Below are 21,808 nucleotides of genomic sequence, written 5' to 3'. Positions count from 1 at the left end.
AAGCCCTTAGTCTTGTTCCAGGGGTTAATTCAACCAGATGATAAATGCCATCTCATTGACTTGTCCATAAAGATCCTTGAGTACTTCTTCTAAGAGTAAGTCCTGGTCAAATTTCAATTGAAGAGCCTCTGCCTTCACTTTACCAGTTCAGTTGGATACAGTATTTGTATCCTTGTGTTGTTATTAAGCAGTTTCTGGCTTCAACTCCAGTGGTGGTAGAACTCCAGCAGTAGGTGAAAGGACTTCTTTTAAGGAAAGCTTGAAAAGACTCAAGAGTTTTAGGAACTTGTATCTACATAGTGTCTTTCATTGCACAAGACACTATAATATTATTATGAAACTGAACAGCTGCATGTTTATGTTATGGTGATTATATGGATTAATACTTTATTGCTTTTTGATATATGAATTCCTGTTTACCAGCATTTGTGTGCATTATTTTCCTTCTCCCCCTCCTCCCCAATTATAAGCAAGGTTGTGATTAAGCTGCAATTTCTTCCACTTCTGACCCACCCCTCCCCAAGAATGGAGGCTAATCTTAAGGTCCATTCCTGCAGGAATGGAGTCAAACTTGTGTTGTTATGAAATGGAGTTCCAGCAATAGTTTCTTTATCAGGAGATTTTCTTTACCCTTTGATAGTCCGCACTATGACAGAGTTTGCTTAGACTAAATCCTGTTTACAGTAATCTGTTGTTTGCGCTTCTGACTTTGTTGTTTTATCTTGACTGTGATATGTTTTATCTTAATAGCATTTAATTCCAGTAAAAGCACATATTGAAAAAGGAAGATGATTGTGATTATTCAGCAGGTTACTTTTCTTTTGACTTGGCTTATTTTTATGGTTAGTTTGATCTCCTAATTCTTTCTGCATTATAATTCTTGTGAGCTTTCAAGGATTTCCCATTTCCTATGGACCCACATTACCATATTGGGGCACCTCTTTGGAGCTCTCCAAGCAATATCTTATATGACACACATCCGTGTCCCAAATCTGCTTCAATCAAAGGGAGATTTGCTGTTGGCTTCAATGAAAGCAGGACCAAGACCTGTATTTACACCCTATAATCTTAGAATTATAGAATATCAGGGTTGGAAGGGACCTCAGGAGGTCATCTAGTCCAACCCCCCTGCTCAAAGCAGGACCAATCCCCAGACAGATTTTTGCCCCAGATCCCTAAATGGCCCCCTCAAGGAGGGAACTCACAACCCTGGGTTTAGCAGGCCAATGCTCAAACCACTGAGCTATCCCTCCCCCCTAAATACAGTGTGTGAAACATTTCTTTCATAACCTGAAAGATGGCCAGAAAGGCCATACAACAAAGAAATAGCTTGATAATCTTTTACCTTGTAATAGTACCTAGGAACACCTCTACTTGGTCTGGCTTGGGTTTGTAAACCACTGGGAATCCACCGTGGCTAGTGCTAGCAAGAAGCTGAGCCAGTGAGGCAATGTTTTCCCTCAAGTGGAGGACTCTAACACAAGGCTTCATGACATCGCTGGCAAAAAACAATTCCAGGTTTAACCTGAAAGACACAAAACAAACATCCAAAGGATTATTTAGTAAACAGGAAATGAGGCGTACTGTACCATGTTAGCATCTGACGAGTTTATAATGTGTTAGTAAATTACTTCAAGCTGGAAATCAATCTGTTTTATTTGCGAATATAAAAAAAAAAGTAATTACCCAATAAAATTGCTTATCAAGCTTTGCCTCTCTGTGTGTTAAGATGCATGATAAATTCAACCATATGCATGACAGGATGTTGTAAAAGCTATTCATCAACTTCCATTACTTTTCTCACTTTAAAAAAATCTTAATCCGAACTAAAATCCTCTGGAAATCTGTCCCAGATTAGACAGTTTGAAGTAAAGTATTTTGGAAAAATTCTAGCTTCCACTCAACTTTGCTGTAATTTTCACGGTAGAGGTGGTGACTGGGGGTGAGCCTTTGAAGATTTCTGACAAACCAAATGTAAGGAATTTTTTTAAGTCTCTTGTAGCATCTTTAAGGTCCCGGGCAAGCTTTATGGGTTGTAGCTCTGACGTACGTTAATTGCAAATGATGTAGATACACCTGGGAGGGGCTTGATTTGTTTTTTATGGTGGAAAGGGATGTAAAATTAAGATATTTATTGCAAAATTCTAAAGTAACCTCTAAAGACATATACTGGGATAGAGCCTGACCCCTGAGGTCAATGGAACTACATCCGTTTACGCTATCTGTAGACCTGGCCTGTGTTGTTTTATTATTTTATTGTCGTTCTTTTTAGATAATATATTCATTTTTAAAGATGTCTATGTGATAATCACGGAGACCAAAATCCTTTAACATCAGGATAAACTTATCTACATCCTGACTTACCAAGGTACCTTTCAACCCTGACCTGAAAATACCACCTCGAGGGGTACAAGAAGAATGCATTATCTATATGCTGTCAGTTGTTGTCCTCCCTACTGAGAGTCACAACAAGGGTACCAAATAATGCCAGCTGTAGTGGTGGTTTTGTGATGTGCCACCTGTCTAGGAAGAACTGAATTGAGATGACAAACTCACTTCCCATTTGGCATTAAGTAGCCATGAAACAATAATGAGTTTCGGCCACTACTAATCTGGACTGGATTTTTGAACAAGTCATATACAGGTGCAAAGTCCTGTATTCCCTTTGCAAGTCCCCTTGCACCACACAGTACCCCATTCCTACTGATCCCACACAGGCTTCAGGCAATAACAGACATGACACACCATCCTCAGTTCTTATGGCCAAATAAAAATCTAGTGGCCACATTCTGTCACTCTTATTCACACTTACATGGGTCTGCATGCAGAATTTAATGCTATTCAGTGCAAATAAGGCTGCTAGAACCAGGTCAGATTCTTCTATCCTCACTCTCATTGAGAAACATTAATTCTTCCATTGTAACCAATGAAAGTACTCACAAAGCAAAGGTGCTACTCTCCATGAGATGGCTGCCAGAATTGTTGTTGGGTACATTGCTAGATTTAGGTAATGTTTTATTTTTTAATATCCCTGTTTCCCCAACATTTAAATAGACTACAATAAAATATACTTCCCGTCTTAAGTTATATCTGCACAAATCATTAGTTATACTACTTCAAAATGTACTGCACATAATGTACTGGATTTGAATGCAAACATATGATTAAGTATTTCCTGCATTACAAGATGCAAATGAAAGATGTATATAATTTGTAAATAAAATGTGGAAATCAATGTTATTTGATTACAATTGAACAACAGAAGCTTCTACAATTTATTTTTATTGGTAAAAAATTGTTTCTTCACCACCAGAGAGTATCTGGGTTTTGCTGTCTCCTTACCCCTCAACTTTGCTATTTAGCATGCAGGATGAATGTTTCAAATTATTGTAATATATCATTAAATGTCCTTAAGCTTTCTCAAATAAGTCATTAGTGTAGAAGAAACAGCTGGCTTGTTATATGGTTAACTATTCTTGGCTGTGCCTGGGATCACAAAGAGAGTCCATTACAGCTATTGTAACCTCAGAGCCTGAATTATCACAAGTCAGCTTTTACAGATGTGAGACAATTCACTAAAGGGAAAAAAAATGTCATCCCTCAGTGCTGACTTTCTGTTCAACGTCAGCAGCATTTTTTTTTTTAAACTTGTCCATTATTCTTAGGGAGAACACTGCTTTAAGGAAAAGCACGCAACAGTATTGTTTATAAAACAGAGTTATATGGCAAAGGGAAATTTAAACATAATTGGCCAAATTCAGCCCTTTCCAGTTTGGTGCTGCTTGGAGGACATCAAGACAAAGTGGAGTTATATCCACCTATGCAATGTGTACCTTGGCTTCATCAACCAGGCTGAATTCTAAGCAACAACATTTAATTTGTCTCTCTTCAAAGTCCCTTTAAAGAATTTAGACTTGAAACGACAGATACTTAACTATGGATCTAGATTCTATAGACCTTTCTGATGTGAGTAGTCAGTAAAGGAGGCATGCAGGATTGGATTGGATAGTGGCATTGCCTAAATACGGTTATATCAGTAAAATAGAAATGGCACAGGTCTTCATTTATTAAGACACATGAGAACAAAGTTTTCCAATGGGAATCACTAAGTATAATATACCGTACAATAGCACTGGGGTATTTCAAAGGACACCAAAGTTTCAGATTCTTTTTTCACCAGAGCACAAATGTCTTGCATAACTCCCATGAACAGTAATAAGAGTTGCAATACAGAATAAAAAATATCTGCCCCTTAATCAACAGGAACTCAGCAAGACACATGCATTTGGTAAAAAAATGAATATCCCAAGAGGTAGGACTGTCTTGAAATGGTTAATGAAAATATACGTTCTGGTCCTGCTACTCTCTAATTCAATGGAAATTTTCCCATTGAAGTAAATCGCAAAAGGATCCAATCATAATATGGAGGTTTCCTTAGACAACAGCTCACTTAATCAAAGGGGACACCACTTTGCTTCCTCAAGTATAGTTTTCTCTTAATTTTGGGCAACTTTCAAATGACTAAAGCATTTAAAGTTATTTTTAAAAAATCCAAATCAGACCATTTTCTAAGGATTGAGTTGCATGAGAACATAGGCCATTCTGCTTGTTCAGATTTATTTGCTTTCCTCTTTTTAGCAGTCACTCCAATCTCTCACTTTATGTGGTGAGAATGTTTACTTATTGACTAGCTACAGGCCATCTTGCTCAGAAGGGCACTGGAATTTATTTGGGCTTCTTGTAAACCATTGTTTTATTATCCTGTCTGATTATTGGCTTTTATATAAATAGTTCTCAAGAGTTTGTTGTTGGGTTTGCTTTATGTTTGTGATGGTTGCCAAGAGCATTTAGACAGAACAATTCAAACTCCTAATAATTGAAAGTTCAGAGTGATTAACTTAAAGAGACAGTGTCTAGGTGGAAATTGTAAAAAATACTTACCTGTGTTATTAACACCATTGATCATCAAAACTGTTCAATTGTTTAAATATAATTTATGTTCACCAGGTATGCTTTAAAAAATACTCAGTTTGGACAGTGAAACTAGATGGATTTGTTTCATTACTTCCATTCAAGTACAGCACCCGCTCTTCTTATTACTGGGGCCTCTGGGCTCTACTGCATTAACCTTCACTTTCTGGTTCTCAAGCAACCATACAGGAATCCGGGTGTGCTTGGGCTCGCAGCATAGCAGGGGGCTGTTTACATTTAAAATCCATTTTCTTTTTTTAATTTAATAAAAAGGTTTCAGTGTATATTAGCTATGTATTAACGCCTTTTCTTTTACACAATTTTTTAGCTTAAAGTAGACACTGTCATTAATAAAAGCCCAGCAATGAAAGTATCCTAATCAGGAACCTTGCATTCCAAAATTGATCTAGTCATATTTTGGAGTCAGGATAATAATACATACATCATATATACTGCCCTTAGAGCCCAATCCTGGGCCACTAAAGGCAACGGGAGCTTTGACACTGATGTCAATGTATGCAAGTCAAGAGCAGTATAAGACCTTGCCTATGCTAGAAAATCACACTGGTTTAGCTAGATTTATTTTAAAACTGATCTACTTAAATCCATGCAGGCACTTAAGATACAGCTATTTAAATTTATTAAAAATTACCAAATTAAACTAAACCAATAAAAGCAAGATTTAAACCTACTGAAGTATGTCTACAGTGTGGGTATGCACTGTTTGCACTAGATCTATTTAAAATATCTTTCTAATACAGATGTGACCGGAGATTCTATGCCATCTACTGGATAGCTGAGTACTACTGACAGTGCCTTCTCGTTAAATCAGGAGGCAAAGGTTTGACAGAGACTTCAAACTTGGTTCAATACAGTTACAAGTATATCTATTGATCTCAAAAAGGCAAGCTTCCCAGCATCCTCTGGTCCTGGCTTTCTCAAGCTATTCAATTGAGAGGGTTGGCTGTTCAGCTAGAAGTCATTTAGATAGTACAGTACTTAGTTTGAAATGTGTTGTTTAGGTTAGCTAAATGTCTCTGTCACTTGTTTCCCAGAGAGGATTTAAAAGTTCTATCTGTTTAGCAACTACTGTACACTGATGACAAATGGATTTCCACATGATCTCAGATATCTGTTGGGAAACAGAACCCCTCTACATTGTGAGAACATTCAGAGCAAAAGGGAAAAAAGGAATGGATGAGAATGCTTATGACTAAGGCTAAGATTTTGTCACAGAGGTCACGGAAGAATCCATGACTTCCAGAAACCTCCGGGACATTTTCTGCTTCAGCCTAGGGGCAGCATGGCTGGATGCATCAGCTGGTGGAAGCCCAGCAGCTCTCAGCTGCCAGGCCGTGGGAGATCCCGCAGCTCCCAGCCCCTGCGAGTAGCAGGGAGACCCTGCAGCACCAAACCAACATGGGTGGTGGGGATCCCCTTTCTCCCTCCTGCAGCTCCCAGCCACACGGGCTGTGGTGGGGACCCCACAGCTCCCAGCTAACAGTAGCACCAGGGGAGGACCTTGCACTCTTGGCCACCGTGGGCAGCAGGGGGAACCCCCGAGCCACAGCAGCCATGGCTGCTGGACCCGCCTCACTTCCCATTTTGTCATAGTTATTTCCAGTAAAAGTCAGGAACAGGTCACTGGCTTCCCTGAATTTTTGTTTATTGCCTGTGACCTTTCCGTGACTTTTACTAAAAATAACCATGGCAAACTCTTAGCCTTACTTATGACTTCTGGAAAGGAGAAATTCTGCAGCTTAGGGGATTTGCAGAAAACAACACAAACATTTTTTAAAAAACACATAAATCCTGATGCTTTGCTGCTGTTCCTAGGGTTGCCAGGATTGTCCTGCAGTCTCTAGGAATTAAAGATTAATCTTTAATTAAAGACTATGTCATGTGATCAAACCTCCAGAAATATGTCCAGCCAAAATTGGCTACCCTAGCTGTTCGCCTTGTGAAGTCTTTTACATCAATGCAAAGTGAAAATACAATACTAGCTATTCAGAACAGTAGCAGTTTATACCCAGTTTGAGACAGTATAAATGATGGCACAAGGAACAGGCCAGTAGAAAACCAGGCCCATTGTCTGTAGGGTTGCCAGGCATCTGGTTTTCAATCAGAATGCCCGGTCGAAAATGGACCCTGGCGGCTCCAGTCAGCACCACAGACCAGGCTGTTAAAACGCCGATCGGCAGTGCTGCGGGTCTCAGGGTACGTCTACACTTACCGGAGGGTCCAGCGGCAGGCAATCGATGTTCTGGGATCGATTTATCGCGTCTGGTTTAGACGCGATAAATCGATCCCGGATCGATCTTGGAAGTGCTCGCCCCGTCGACGCCGGTACTCCAGCTCGGCAAGAGGAGTACGCGGCATCGACGGGGGAGCCTCCGCGCCGCGTCTGGACCCGCGGTAAGTTCGGACTAAGGTACTTCGAATTCAGCTATGTTATTAACGTAGCTGAATTTGCGTACCTTAGTCCGAAGTGGGGGGTTAGTGGGGACCAGGCCTAAGGCAGGCTAATTCCTACCTGCCCTGGCACCACGCTGCACCCAGGAAGTGGCCAGCAGGTCTGGCTCCTAGGCGGGGGGGGGGGGCTCCATGCACTGCCTCTGCCCCAAGCACCAGTTCCGCACTCCCATTGGCTGGGAATCACAGCCAAGGGGAGCTGGGGGGGCAGTGCCTGTGGGTGAGAGCAGTGCACAGAGCCTCCTGCCCTCCCCCTACCCTGGAGCTGGCCACTTCCAGGACACAGCACGGAGTCAGGACAGGCCAATGGGGGCTGTGGGAAGCGGCGCGGGCTGGGCCACCTCTTCCTGCACCCCCATTGGCATGGAACGGCGAACCGTGGCCAGTGGGAGCTGTGATCGGCCGAACCTGCAGACGCTGCAGGTAAATAAACAGTACTGGCCTGCCAGCGGCTTTCCCTGACGGGCCACGGGGCACAGGTTGCCAATCCCTGGTCTACTCTGTGATGAAAGACCCATGGCACAGACACAGCTGGCTTGGTTCAGCTGACTCAAGCCCATGGATCTCGGGCTGCACGGCTATAAAATTGCAGTGTAGACATTCAGGCTGGACCCCAGGCTCTGAGATTCTCCCCCCTTGAAGGGTCTCAGAGCCCAGCCCAAGCCCAAATGTTTATATTGCAGTTTTACAGCCCTGCAGCCCAAGCCCCGCAAGCCTGAGTCAGCTGACAAGCACTGAGATTTGGTGCTGCAGGGGTTTTACGTAGTGTAAGCATACCCTGTCTTATTTCACAGAGTTGTATGGTTATACTTCAGCTATCTCTGCATTCTCCAGACCATTACAAGAGTCTGCAAAAATGTTCACTTAAAAAGCTAGGCCTGTCCACAATCCAACTGTTCTGGCAGTATAACCAATCAGAGTCAGAGAAAGTAAGTTATTTAAATTCAAACAAATGTTCCAAACAAATGTCCACAGGCATAGAGAGAGAAACCTGTAATATTGTGTGCTAAAATAAATACCCCATAATCCAAACGGGAAAATAAACATTTTCTGGATAGATCATTTCAGAGCATCTTCCATTGGAAATCTGAAAAAATTAAATTGACTCTTGCTGTTCAGATGCAATAATCTGATGAGTTTCTTGCAGGCCTGTGCCAGTAAAACTATTTCAAAACTGAAAGAGTGAGGAAGGCTCCTGTGGGACCATTTTTATGAAAGCCTCATGCGAGGCCTCCACCACCATATACTGTACCAGCCACCTTAACATTTCCATTCTGGCTGATGCACAATAGCACAGACTAAAATTTGAAACACTGACTAACCCAGTATTTGGGCAGGGCAGAATGACAACAAGTGTTTTAAAGTTCAGGTAGAGTTTATCAGATGGCTTTTCAGACAAACTGAAGTTTGGAGATCTGGAATTTAGGGAGACTATAAAAGTGGAGATGGCAATCATCAAGATGAGGGAATATAAACTCATGGATTTGAGGGCACTTGGCCTGTCCTTGGATCTGGCCCTTTATGTCGGAAAAGGCCCGTCTTGTAGCTAAAGCACAGCAGTGACAGACAAAAGATAGGGGGTGAAATCCTGGCCGTAGTAAATTCAGTGGGAGTTTTGCCATTGACGTCAACGTGGCTAGGATTTCACCCATGGGCTCTTTCCCCAGCTGTGCTACAAACATCCCGTGTGACCTTAGGAAACTTGTTTCGCCCCTCAAGCCTCAATGTTCCAGTGTGTAAAATGAGGATGATACTAAATCCTACCTCACAAAGATGTTGCCAGGTTACATTTACTGTACAAACACAGATATTTTCAGAAGAAAGGTACTATACAAATTGCCAAAACTCATCCTCATTATTAGAGATATTCCCTTAACCAAAAACCTACATCTATAAGCACCACCGCTATTTCATAGGTTTTTGGATCCAGATCAGAAATTCATAGCTTTGACCCATCTATAATTATTAAGGCTGTATGTTTGTCAGGGCCATGACCAAAAAAATTGACTTTCAGGATTTGGTTCTTTCCTCCTCCTTCCCCCAAAAATATAATCGTGATTGTATCACCTTGGTTATTCTACAGCTGAGCAATTCTCCTCCATGTATTTTTCCTAATTTGATTCTACATATTTCCAGTGTACTGAAATAGTCCTCCAATGACTATTTTTAAAATATTATAAAATGTTTTTAAACAATTTATATTATTTTGAAAAGGATATTTGACTTCTCATGGAGTGCACTGATAATTCAATATTAATTAAAATACTGTGTGCTTTCACTTTTATTGTAAATAAAGGATAATTGCTGCTGTGACAACCACAATTGCTAATTTTTTATTATTATTGAGGCTGAGGCAAAAAGTGTGAAGGGCTGTAATAGAGAAGAAATTATAGATTTGAAAATCAGCAAAAAATATAATAATAATTTCAGCTTGAGGTGAATTTGGAAAGGTTTCCAAGTAGGATAATAAAGGTATCATTTAACAGAGGCGTAGCCGTGTTAGTCTGAATCTGTAAAAGGTAACAGAGGGTCCTGTGGCACCTTTAAGACTAATAGAAGTATAGGGAGCATAAGCTTTCGTGGGTAAGAACCTCACTTCTTCAAATGCAAGTCATCTTGCATCTGAAGAAGTGAGGTTCTTACCCACGAAAGCTTATGCTCCCTATACTTCTGTTAGCCTTAAAGGTGCCACAGGACCCTCTGTTACCTTTTAAAGATATCATTGTATCTCAATAGCATTAAAACATTTATAATGAAAATATTTATTCTGATACCATAACATATACCCTTATACACTCGTTTAAGGGCCTGATCCAAAGCCCCTTGAAGTTAATATAAAGACTCCTAAATGACTTCAATAGGTTTTGGTTCAAACTAGTTATTCTGCTGAACAACTGATTGAATTCAAATCACTTGTAATGACATCTTCAAGAAAATGGGCTTGTCTGACTGGCTGCTGTGCAAGCATATCTGGTTTTCTGGTGGGTTTGGTTGTTGTTAAGTGGAAAATGTCAGTAAAGTGTCTGCCAACTGGAGGCCAGACATTAGAACAGGCTTAACCAATTAGTGGAATATCCCTTCCGGTTGCTGAACTTGCTGTGTGTTCCACCTGCACATTACCACATCTGAAATCTGAACTGTGACCCTCCTGATCCACAGGCAGCAAGTTTCAGCAGGTGAGCCAAAAAGGAGTCTCCCTCTAGCTGAGCCAGGAGAAACTGTATCAAGCTTTCCCCCAGCTGGAAGTGACTCAATGCATCTTTTACATAATGGCCTATAGGAGGCTGGAATGGCTCATGCACTACTGCTGAAATAAAACTTATTCATTCCATGTGCTGCTGTAGTCCATTTCTTTCTGTGGAAAGTGTGTAGAAGTCGCTCCTTTTGGTTTTGTGGGACTCCTCAGAAATAGAAAACATATTAAGAGAGAGTGTGGATTTGACATTCTCCTCCCTCAACATAAAATGAGTTATACTGGTAACGGAGATGTTTTTGGAAAGAGTTCTGCAGGATCTAAAAAGCTGCTTTGGTGAGAGGTCTAATGCTTCTAGCGAGGTAGATTCTGTTCTCACTAACACCAGTTTTACATTGGTGTAGTACTACTGGTTTAAATTATGTTACTTCCGATCTATACCAGTGTAAAAGTCTGATTCTACTGGCTCTCAAGTCAATGTTGAAACACCCATTGACTTCAATAGTGCAAGATCAGATCCTAAATGAAAGACAATCCTTCTACAAGGTCAGATGCACAGTAAGATGCATATTGTGGGCCAAATTCTGTGCTCACACCAGTATAAATCCAGAGTGACTCTGTTGAATAAAACTTCATCATACTGCCCTTCTGGTTTGTAAATTGCTTGTCTTAAGACCTCCACTCCAGACTGGATCAAGTCCCCACGTATTTTTACCAAGACAGAATCTGATGATTTATGCTTACATACACAGAGCCAAATTCCAGTCTTAATTAAAGCTTCTCTGGATTTAGCAGCAGTATAACAGAGACCAGAATTTGACTCCGTGTATCTAAGCCTTTGGGTTAGTCTTAATTGTGTAAATTATCACCCATGAAAATTCTGTCCTGATAAAAGACCAGCTGACCTGATCCTGTCCAGACAGCAGGACCTAAAATATGCATTTTACAAACCAGAATGGCACCATAATCAGACAAATTACACAGCCATTGAATCCCACAGTAAGATCCAAAGGACAAGGTACAAAACAAAAATGTCAAGAAGAAATAGGACAGGTAGGTTCAAAGATGTAAATCTGATAAGGAGAAACTGATATCAGAAACATCAAAGATTTATGGGAAGGAAAGAAATGCTCCGGGCATGTGATCTGATGTGATATCCTCTCTCAACCATATCTGGCTCACTAAAACCAGGTCTCACCATATAGAATCTAGGTTCAGGAAGGGCTATCCTTTCTCACCTCAGAGCCTATCATGTAAGGCCACATTTAACCATCATTACAACCAACCAAGGGACTCAGCTGCAATATAGTTGTCCCCTAACCCATTTATTATGTATGGCACAAACGGGTGCTTTCTGGTTTAAGCTTTGGGCATGTTAGAACACTGGCATACTAACTGGTCATGGAACCACCCAGCATTAAGCATCCAAGTTTGTAGAGGCACAAGTGGCACTCATCCTACAAATGAAGACTGACTAGCAACAGCTCTATGATGGCCTTACACGCCCAGGGCTTCACATGCAGTGCACTAACTGGTTCTGTGTATGTCCACTCTATGTCAACAGGAGACCTGCTAAACCTAGGGTTGTGAGTTCAATCCTTGAGAGGACCAGTTAGAGATCTGGGGCAAAAATCTGTCTGGGGATTGGTCCTGTTTTGAGCAGGGGTTTGGACTAGATGACCTCCAGAGGTCCCTTCCAACCCTGATATTTTATGATTCTAAGTAACCTGGAGAACACTATTCATGATGGAGATTGAAGTTCGAATCACCATACTTTGTACAGACGTGTCCTGTACTTAAGCCAGCTTTGACAACATCTTTAAAGTTCCATTCACATGACAAATTGAAGCCATCTTGTAAATGGATCAGAGGACAACTTGATTTATGAATGATATAATATTAATATATTAAGAAATCCATTAAAATTATCTAGGAACAAACTTCATATTTTAAAATGACTTGAATCTATAAGAGAGATTCTCCACTTTGCAATGATATATATATCATTATGACCACCATTCCATATCTCTAGCGAGACTGATTTTTAGAATGACAGACCTTTTCTATTATGACAAAAATAAAGAGTGTGTGTGTGTACACACACACACACAATTTATTTATTTGTGCCATAATAGAAAAAGTCTGTCTATTAGAAATCAGCCTTGCGAGAAATCTAGAACAGTCAACACAATAACATACTATATATTATTGTAAAGTAGAGAGAGAATGACAGCAGGATAGACAGACAGATCAGATCAGATCTGCAAAATAGCCCTGCCTATTGTTACTTGACAGTTAGAAAAACTCAAAAAAAAATATTGGGCATTCAGGTGAACACACAGTAGTAAGACTACATCTGGCAATAATTTCAGTATCTCATTCATGCGCACATAAAACAATATTTCTCATTCAGTTACAAACCTACAAAGTCCTGATTTTTTATGAATGGTTCTTGAGAGTTCAGAACCTGGAGGCTTATTCACAGGTAAGTGGGCTGACCAAAACCCCTCTCTCAACTAACAGAACTTATAAATGGAGACTGGATGTACTTCAATAAGTATCTTTACTATTAGGCTGTAGATACAGTATTTGGCTACATACAGTAGCTTCCCAGCTAATGAATGTTACTAAAATCCTCAGCTATGCTGAGCAGCGGAGCTGAAAGGGGAAGAGAGCAGCCAAAGATGGCTTTATGCCACCTTTACACTCCCCTAAAACTGAGGCCATTTGGGGCCATTAACTTAGAACACACTCACCCATCTTCCAGCTTGTCTCCTGTGCCAGTTATATGGCACCCAGGGTTTTCCCCACACTAGGGAACCCTCAGCTGTTCCATTAGGGAAACACTCTCCTCCCTTTGTGCTGCCAATGCAGGGACCAGGATCTGCTCCCAAGTCTCTATAACAGATGGGCCATATGCCCTCTGATGTGCAAATATGTCTCTCTCCATTTCTCTTTTGTTTTGTTATAATGCCCATCAGGATGTAAGCACTGATTATGCATGAAATGCATTTGCTTTGAACAGAGGTTTAATGAGATGTGCTGTGTATGTCTTGGAAAGCTCTATTTGAATTAAGACTTCCATCAGCAAAATGAGTAAGGAATCTTTTAGTCTGGTTGTTACCAAAACCCCAAGGCTGATCACCCCCAAAGCCTAGGGATTTTCAAAATCCAAAACCACATCTGAAATTCACTAATTGCCCCTATCTTTATAATGAGCCAAACCAAGACCTTGGATCCAAAACAATCCTCGAACTCTGGTTAGTTTGATATCTGGATCTGAAGTCTGCAGCATGAGCTCAGGGAAAAGTAGACAGGGAAAGAAAATCTCATCCTTATTCCATGGATCTTTAATATGAGACCACTTCTGATATACTTTTAAAAAAAAGGAACATATAATGAGCCCACTATAACATATTCTGCAGCCAGAATTCTTGGCTCCCAAATACATCTTTATATGGTAAGTAATACAGAAACACCCAGGAGACTATAGAAGAACTTTGACAAGGCTAATATTAAGCTAGAACAAAACAGAACTACTGGCACCAGATCGACTCAGCTCTTAAGTAAACTTGTTCCATTAAAAAGTAGCCTCTAAGATACTTTCTCTCTGAAGTGTATAGTAGCTTATAAAAAGCAGGAAGAGTTGCCAAGTCATAGATGTGTTCAAGTACTCTTTACCCTCATTAAAGAGCATTCCCTGGCAGCTAGCAGCTTTGAGCGTTCCAGTGAACTAGATTTTTATAAGGAGGGTGTTTATAGTGGTGTGCAGTATAGCTGGAAGTGATGGTGCTCTGTAGCAGCCATGAATTAGATACAGCTGTATTGGGAGCCTTATCATGCAGAGCACAGAACGTAACAGACTGTAAGATCAATGAGGTTCAGAAATGCCGAACAAAGTGAGTTTCTCTGCTCCATAGCAAGAAAGGCAACAAAAGCGTTGGGCCTAATTGTTCACCTGTTTGTCAATGGATAGTTTGCTGGTCTCAGTTTAATATCTGACACATCTTCTAGCTGGGGATTGATTATACCCAGCTTTGTGAGGAAGCTGGGATTGGAGGACAGGGGATGGATCACTCGATACATTGCACTGTTCTGTTCACTCCCTCTGAAGCATTGGCACCGGCCACTTTTGAAGACAGTATCCTTGGCTAGATAGACCTTTGGTCTGACCGAGTATGGCCATTCTTATGTTCCTAAGGGACTAGATGAGCTAATACAATAGATATTTTTCATCTCTAACATCTATGATGTACTGGGAAAGGGGAGACCCAAGCTGGGCCTCTTTAGCTATGGGTGCCAAAGGCCAAAAATGTAGGACCTCTCTCTTTCCCTCATTTCCACTCCATTACCAAACAAGAAGTTATTATAATGTAAGAATGGCCATACTGGGTCTGATCGATGGTCCATCTAGACCAGTATCCCGTCTTCCCACAGTGGCCAATGTCAGCAATCATCAGGCAATCCATCCTGTCGTCCACACCCAGCATCTGGCAAAAAGAGGCTAGAGACACTCAGAGCAGGCTGTTGAATCCTTGACCATTCTGGCTAATAGCCATTAATGGACCTGTCCTCTATGAACTTATCTAATTCTTTTTTGAATCCTGTTATATTTTGGTCTTCACAACATCCCCTGACAATGAGTTCCACAGGTTTGCATTGTGCATTGTGTGAAGAAGTACTTCCTTTTATTTATTTTAAACCTGATGGCTATTAGTTTCATTGGGTGAGTCCTTGTTTTTGTGTTATGTGAAGGGGTAAATAACACTTCCTTATTCACTTTCTCCACACCAGTCAAGATTTTATAGACCTCTATCACATCCCCTCTTAGTTGTCTCTTTTCCAAGCTGAAAAGGGTTTTTAATCTCTCCTCATACGGAAGCTGTTCCATACCCCTAATCATTTTTGTTGCCCTTCTCTGTAACTTTTCCATTTCTAATGTATCTTTTTGGAGATGGGGTGACCAGATCTGCATGTAGATAGTCAAAGTTCCTTCCAGTTTTATTTGAAAGAGCCAAGTGGAATTTATTATGGCTTTTGAGAAAGCAATTCCAGATATGTCTTAATTGTGTGTGTGTGTGTGTGTGTGTGTGTGTGTGTGTGTGTGTGTGTGTATATATATATAACTCAGCTATGCAAATTATCAGTTGTTTTCAAGGGTAAGTTCATCACTAGTTTCTGTATTACTGACCTTGCTATCTTTTGTGTCTTATTTAAAAGAACATTAATATGCAGAGCAACTGAGCTGTTTCAAAAAGCTCTTTGGAGACAAAAAATGGTCCTGGGAGGAGACTGAAGAGGAGGGAAGGGAACAGAGTGGGAGTGAAATGACTGAGATGATATATTTTTCTATGTCTGTGCCTTCAAATGTATGAGACCTCACTCTGAACCAGGAAAACGAGCTGTAATTCTTTCCATGGCCATGTCATCTGACTGGAATACCAAGGGAAACTTTAATCTCCCTTTCTGCTCTATTTTATCTGCCATGTTACATACATAGGACATCCATAATTTTGCAGATTGTTTTTATTTCCTCCTACCACATTGCTAGCTCTCTCTTGCATCAAATGCAGTTAGTAACCCCTGTGCCTGATAGCGACTTTTTATCAAATGTAATGATAGTCAAAAGTGACAAAGCATGGACAGTAAGAATCACTGATACTTCTGATTCTTCCAAAGGAACCTTTGGAAGAATCAAGACTGTCCACTGGACCATAATACTAAAGGAAATAGGCAATACAGCAGTAGACATCTATGAAGAGCTATTGGACCTGGCTAAAAATAATTCAAATGAGTCTGTTAAACAGAAAGAAACTTTGGGTGTCTACACTTTGAGCTGGAGGTATAATTTCCAGCTCCAGTAGACATACCTGCATTAGCTCTGATCAAGCTCATGCACTAAGAACAGAACTGTAGCCCCCAGGGCAGGAGGTACTACCCATCCAAGATGCAATCCCATCCGAGACACTAGGCAGGTACTTGAGGCGTCTAACCCCTCCCTCTGCTAGCACTGCTGCAGAAACACTTATTTTTAGAGCACTAACTCAATCATGGTTAGCATAGGTATGCCTCCTGGAGCTGGGAATTACACCTCCAACTCAAAGTGTAGACATGATCTCAGTCAGTCAGAACCCAGATCGATACATAAATAAATACTTTCACTTTTTCCCTCATAGTTTCCTCAAGATTGCTCTACTTTACTCCTGGTTAGCAACTATTGCGTGGAACAAGGATTAGGGCTGTTTAGTTTACAGAAGAGAAAAATAATGAATGGTACAGAGAAAGTAAATCAGACACTCCGTTTTATCTTTTCTCGTAGTGCAAGCGCAAGGGGACTTCTAATTAAACTGAAATTTATATGGATAATGAGAAAATACACAGTTACATTAGACAACATAAAAATATAAAGGCTATAAAACCCCAGGCCTTGCAACACCAGCCAACCTGTAGGGAATAACTTCCCCCTGTGGGTCAGATATCACATAAGTGTCCACTACAGTGATGAAGCTTTTGGCAGTGGCTGCGGTCAGAGACAGACTAATGCACTAGACCAAATACTAGTCTGATCTGGCATAGCAATTCCTATGCTCCAGGACAAGAATCACATTAGCCAATAAGCAAGCCCGAGAAATTAGCCAATAACCAAACCAGAAAAATTATCATGATTCCCTCACAAGTCTCACAGAATCTCTATTAGACCAATCAGACCTTTCTTTTAAATACTGCCTACTTAGCTAGCTTAGGCATTGCTATTGCACGTATCACAGTGATGTCTGAGTATTGAATATAGTAATTTAATTTGCATGGCATTGTCCGTGGTATTTGCATGGCACAAGCCCTGCCTTTGGTCCTTTATTCAATATTCCAGAGCATCAGGTCCTAAATTAACAAAGATCACCCATGTATCTGAGGGCAGAATTAGGCCCATAATCTTTTAACACCAGAAAAATTAGTAAACTCACCTTTTTTTCCTGTGGCTAGCAAGAGGTTCAGAGTCTAAGTAAGGAATGCCTTTCAACTTCAGTAAGGAGCTATACAGGGACATGTTAAACCAGTCACCGACCATCTTGGCCACCATGACAGCCAGCATCACAAGTAGCAAGGACTGTACATCGTTTGTGATCTCTACCTGAAAAGGAGAATGAGGAACTTTCCGTTACTTTATTGACATATTTGGAGAGAACAGTGGTAGCAATGGCTGTGATGCATATCCAGTGGGAATTGGAACAAGACCACCAACTCCTTAACATAATACAGGGGTTAAGGTAAAAGGAAGCAGGGAGGGGCACTACTTTTCCCTGCTGAAAGTCGAAGTGAACTCCTCATCCTTTAACAACTGCACTTATATTTAAAATACATTTGACTCCTAGATTTCAAGTGGCTTGTGACAATCTCTCTCATTGGGCCAGAATAAGGAGAGAAGGAGTAACTAGATTTGTAATGCCTTGCCACTGTGACAAATACTTTCAAAGAAAAACAAACAAATCAAATTAATAATTTTCCTTTCTTGCTGGGTTCACGATAGATTAGGCAGACAGACCGTTTCCCACCAATTCTCCTTCCTGACAGAGCAAGCTCCTTGTACAGGCTGCCTTGGGTGGACATCGTTCTAGAGGATGCTGGAGAAGGAAACAAGAAGCCCAGGTTCAAGTCACACAAAACCTGAGGAGGAAGAACACTAGCAGTGTGACACTATTACAGCTACAAATATTGCATTGGATTCCCCATGATTAGGCACGCTTCTCTGGCTGTTCTTTCCTAGCAAAACAGCACCCTGCTCCTCATTCTCCCCAACCTCAGGGCTGACAATTGCAGACTAGACTGTAGATGTGTGATATATGTGTTTTCAGTGTGTTATCATAAAATAGTCTAAAATCTAGTAAGAATAAACTGAAGGTAATCACTCTCCCTTTCTTTCTAAACACTAACTACTTTTCACTATACAAGACGACACTCTTGGTTACAGGACAGCAGTGCAGCATCATAAAAAAAGTGACATGGATGAAACCAATACAATTTATGCCTAACTGACAACTGAGCCGTTAACAAATATTTATGCTGGCTAAGATAATAGTGCAGCATTATTCCATTGCAAATTTTCTTTTTAAAACATTTGCTTCCTAACAGTAATTTTTATCCAGTCTCCATATTCTCCAACTGACCATTATTTCCCCTGCACTTACATTCTAAAAATATGTTTTTCATTTATTTTCCATTCAAACTTCCTTCCCAGTGTGCTGCAAGACAGACAGACGCACATACGCAAAGACCTTACTTCATTTTTAGATAAAGTAAATTATAGCATAATAGTATGTGTTAAACTGCAATATCAGCTAGAGAATAATAAGGACCCCCCAAAAAATATATGTTCAAAGAATGTCAGTATGCCTGCCTGATAAATTGGTAGCCTTAGCACATTCGCCCGATGATTACACTCTCATCCCTATCCTGCCCTTGTTTCTGTGTTCCAAATCATAACATCAAGGGTGATTTAAAGACCACGAAAAGGGCTTTGTGTGGTATGTGTGACCTTCTACGACTGGGTCATGTGACTGTCCTTTCTGTTTGGACATACTTAATGACATCTAATAACTTTGCAGCATTCTTTGAATGGCTTCATAAGCCTAGAACCCAACTGCTTTATTTTTAAAACACCAGTAAAATGTCATTTAAAAGAAAAACAGCAACTGAGGGATTTTAAAAATTCCGTCATCATATGTGCCACAACTCACTCATTTGGAAGGAGACTCCATTGTGGATTTCATTTAAAAAGCATCTTGCTATTCTCCCTTATGGAAAAACTTTTATAGAATTAATAGGCATAAAATCAATAGGATTCTATAGAAACTATTTTAAAAAGCAATGAAGAATGGTATTGTTCCTATAGAAGTCTTAAGTCATCATATAGAATTTAACAGAGCATTACATTATAGCATTCTCTACACTGGTTTATAATTCTATAGAAAGATCATTATTTCTACTAAATTCTAAAGAACTTCTCATGAAGGACAGATGAAGAATTTTGCTAAGTGTTTCAGTTACACATTTACAATCTTTACAAAATTTTAGCCTGCAATGGTCATGGACAATCTTGTCTGTCTCACATGTAAGCATGTTTTTGGTTCTTGCATTGGTCTGAACTCACATACACGTTCTTCTTCAGTGTTTGTTGAATCCTCATACGTCAACATCAACACGAGATTCCATCATCTATAATCTTCTTCAGAATATGTTGAGATCTCATTCATTAAATTGCCTAGATCTTAACAGTCCTGCTTTATAATCAATATTAAGATTTCTATGTTCACTAGTTTTTAATCCCTTCTTCGGTTCTATTTCAACCTATGTGCTTCCTCCTTTCTTTCAGTTGCAGATGGCAGACTGTTCAACATACAGCAGACAAGATATGCACTGAAATAGGCAAAAGGTATTTGCAATAATGGGCCATAGCTTCAAAGTGCAGATGCAATCTGAAATTTCCCAGAGTTTTGGGGTGTTGTGATCCAGGGGTTTGGTTCAGGTCCTTCTCTATAATGGTGCATTGCAAATATTGAATGCTCCATCCAGAGGGAGTAACAATAGCCATTGTGTGTAACATTAGCCACTGGAGTCCGTGAATTCTAACTACTGTTGTGCAACAAAGATATTAATTTTGATAAGACAGGCCTATGTCAGATGGCTGGGGCCAATTAATAAAGACAGGTCAGTAACCAGAACTCTTGCATGTCACATCTTTATTACATGGGGGAAGACAAACTAAATCTCTGGCAAAAATAGAGCAAATGAAGTTCCCCTGAATCTTCATTAGATAAGGGAACTGAAGGAGATGATTATAGTGCTTTGAAATTTTCCTGGAAGCAAGTGGTACTGAAGCTAAAATGGGGAAGGCAAAAATATCAGAGGCCTTGGGAACCATAGTACATTCAAAGTGGGAATATGAAGGGGAGAGCAAACTGCTAAACAAAATAATTCATAAATGTCAAGGAAACTTTGATCTGTGCAAGAATGTCACTTGATATAGGCACTTTTTCTTTTTTAACAAACCAGATGCCAAGACCATTGATCCTTACCTTAAAGGCCTGATAGTCACACGAATTTGAATAGTTAACATATAGACCAATTAGAGAACAAATTATTTTTGGTTATTGGCACAAGCAATAACCGGTTTAAAGTACATTTGTCACAAAAAATGGTCTTGGCTTCAGAGGGCTAAAGAAGATTGAGCTTCCCAAATGATACTGTTAGCAAGCAGTAGGCAGGGGCGGCTCTATATATTTTGCTGCCCCAAGCACGGCAGACAGGCGGCTTTCGGCGGCATGCCTGCGGGAGATCCGCTGGTCCCGCGCCTTCGGCATACCCACCGCCGAATTGCCGCTGAAGTCTCGGGACCGGCGGACCTCCCACAGGCATGCCGCCGAAGGCAGCCTGATTGCCATCCTCATGGTGACTGGCAGGCCGCACCCCGCGGCTTGCCGCCCCAGGCACGTGCTGGAGCAGCCCCTGGCAGTAGGGTGACTGTATTTCCCTATGCTGAATATGAGACACCTGGTAAAATTACTCATATTCAAGCGAGTTCAACGGCAATCAATCAGAACTAAACAGTACAAACATTAAAATTACCATCAAGTTGACTGAGCCCCTGTTAAAAAGAAATACTATGTAGTTGGATTCTTTTTATTTATCTTCTTGTCTTCAAGGCTTTAGGGTTCACATGGAGAGACACACACACACCCTATCCCCACACACACACACACACACACACACACACACACACTCCCGTACACCTCCCTCACACGGGGTAGGGGGAACGGGGGTGACTGACCTACCCGGCACTCTCCGCTCTACATGCCTGGCTGGGCCCCTGGGACTGACCCGCCTCTACTGGTACCTGGCGCTGTGTCTTTCCGAGGCAGCACATGGGGCGGGCACGCAAGGCCACATGCCCCCTCCTCCCAGATTTCTCCCAGGATTCACACCAGAATGTGGCCAGCAGAAGGCTTTCGGCACTGTGTGGGAGGGAAGGGATGGGAGCTGCTTCCAGCCACAGGGGCGGAGGAGTGGGGGAAGGGATGACCTGGCACATGTCTTTGCAGAGCTCATCTCCCCTTTCCCCTCCTCCCCCCACCCCCATGTGGCTGGAAACAGCTTGTCCCTTCCTGCCTGCACAGGGTC

The 21,808-nt window shown here is 41.0% G+C and overlaps 1 protein-coding gene across 2 annotated transcripts in view; it reads right to left on the bottom strand.

Annotated features, from left to right (window-relative positions):
* LOC101953259 (chloride channel protein C-like) overlaps positions 1-21,808 on the bottom strand; it is a 104,611-nt gene that overhangs the window by 21,969 nt on the left and 60,834 nt on the right. For both annotated transcript variants that reach the window (XM_042857038.2, XM_065585521.1), the window contains exons 12-13: positions 17,599-17,765; positions 1,346-1,525 (exon numbers count right to left, since the gene is read on the bottom strand). In XM_042857038.2, the coding sequence (XP_042712972.1) occupies positions 1,346-1,525; positions 17,599-17,765 (347 nt within the window). The remainder of the gene's footprint in view (positions 1-1,345; positions 1,526-17,598; positions 17,766-21,808) is intronic.

This window comes from Chrysemys picta, chromosome 2, assembly GCF_011386835.1.
Source record: "Chrysemys picta bellii isolate R12L10 chromosome 2, ASM1138683v2, whole genome shotgun sequence".
Lineage (NCBI taxonomy): Eukaryota > Metazoa > Chordata > Testudines > Emydidae > Chrysemys > Chrysemys picta.
Note: the sequence above shows the minus strand (reverse complement) of the source record. Positions and strands in the feature narration are given on the sequence as shown.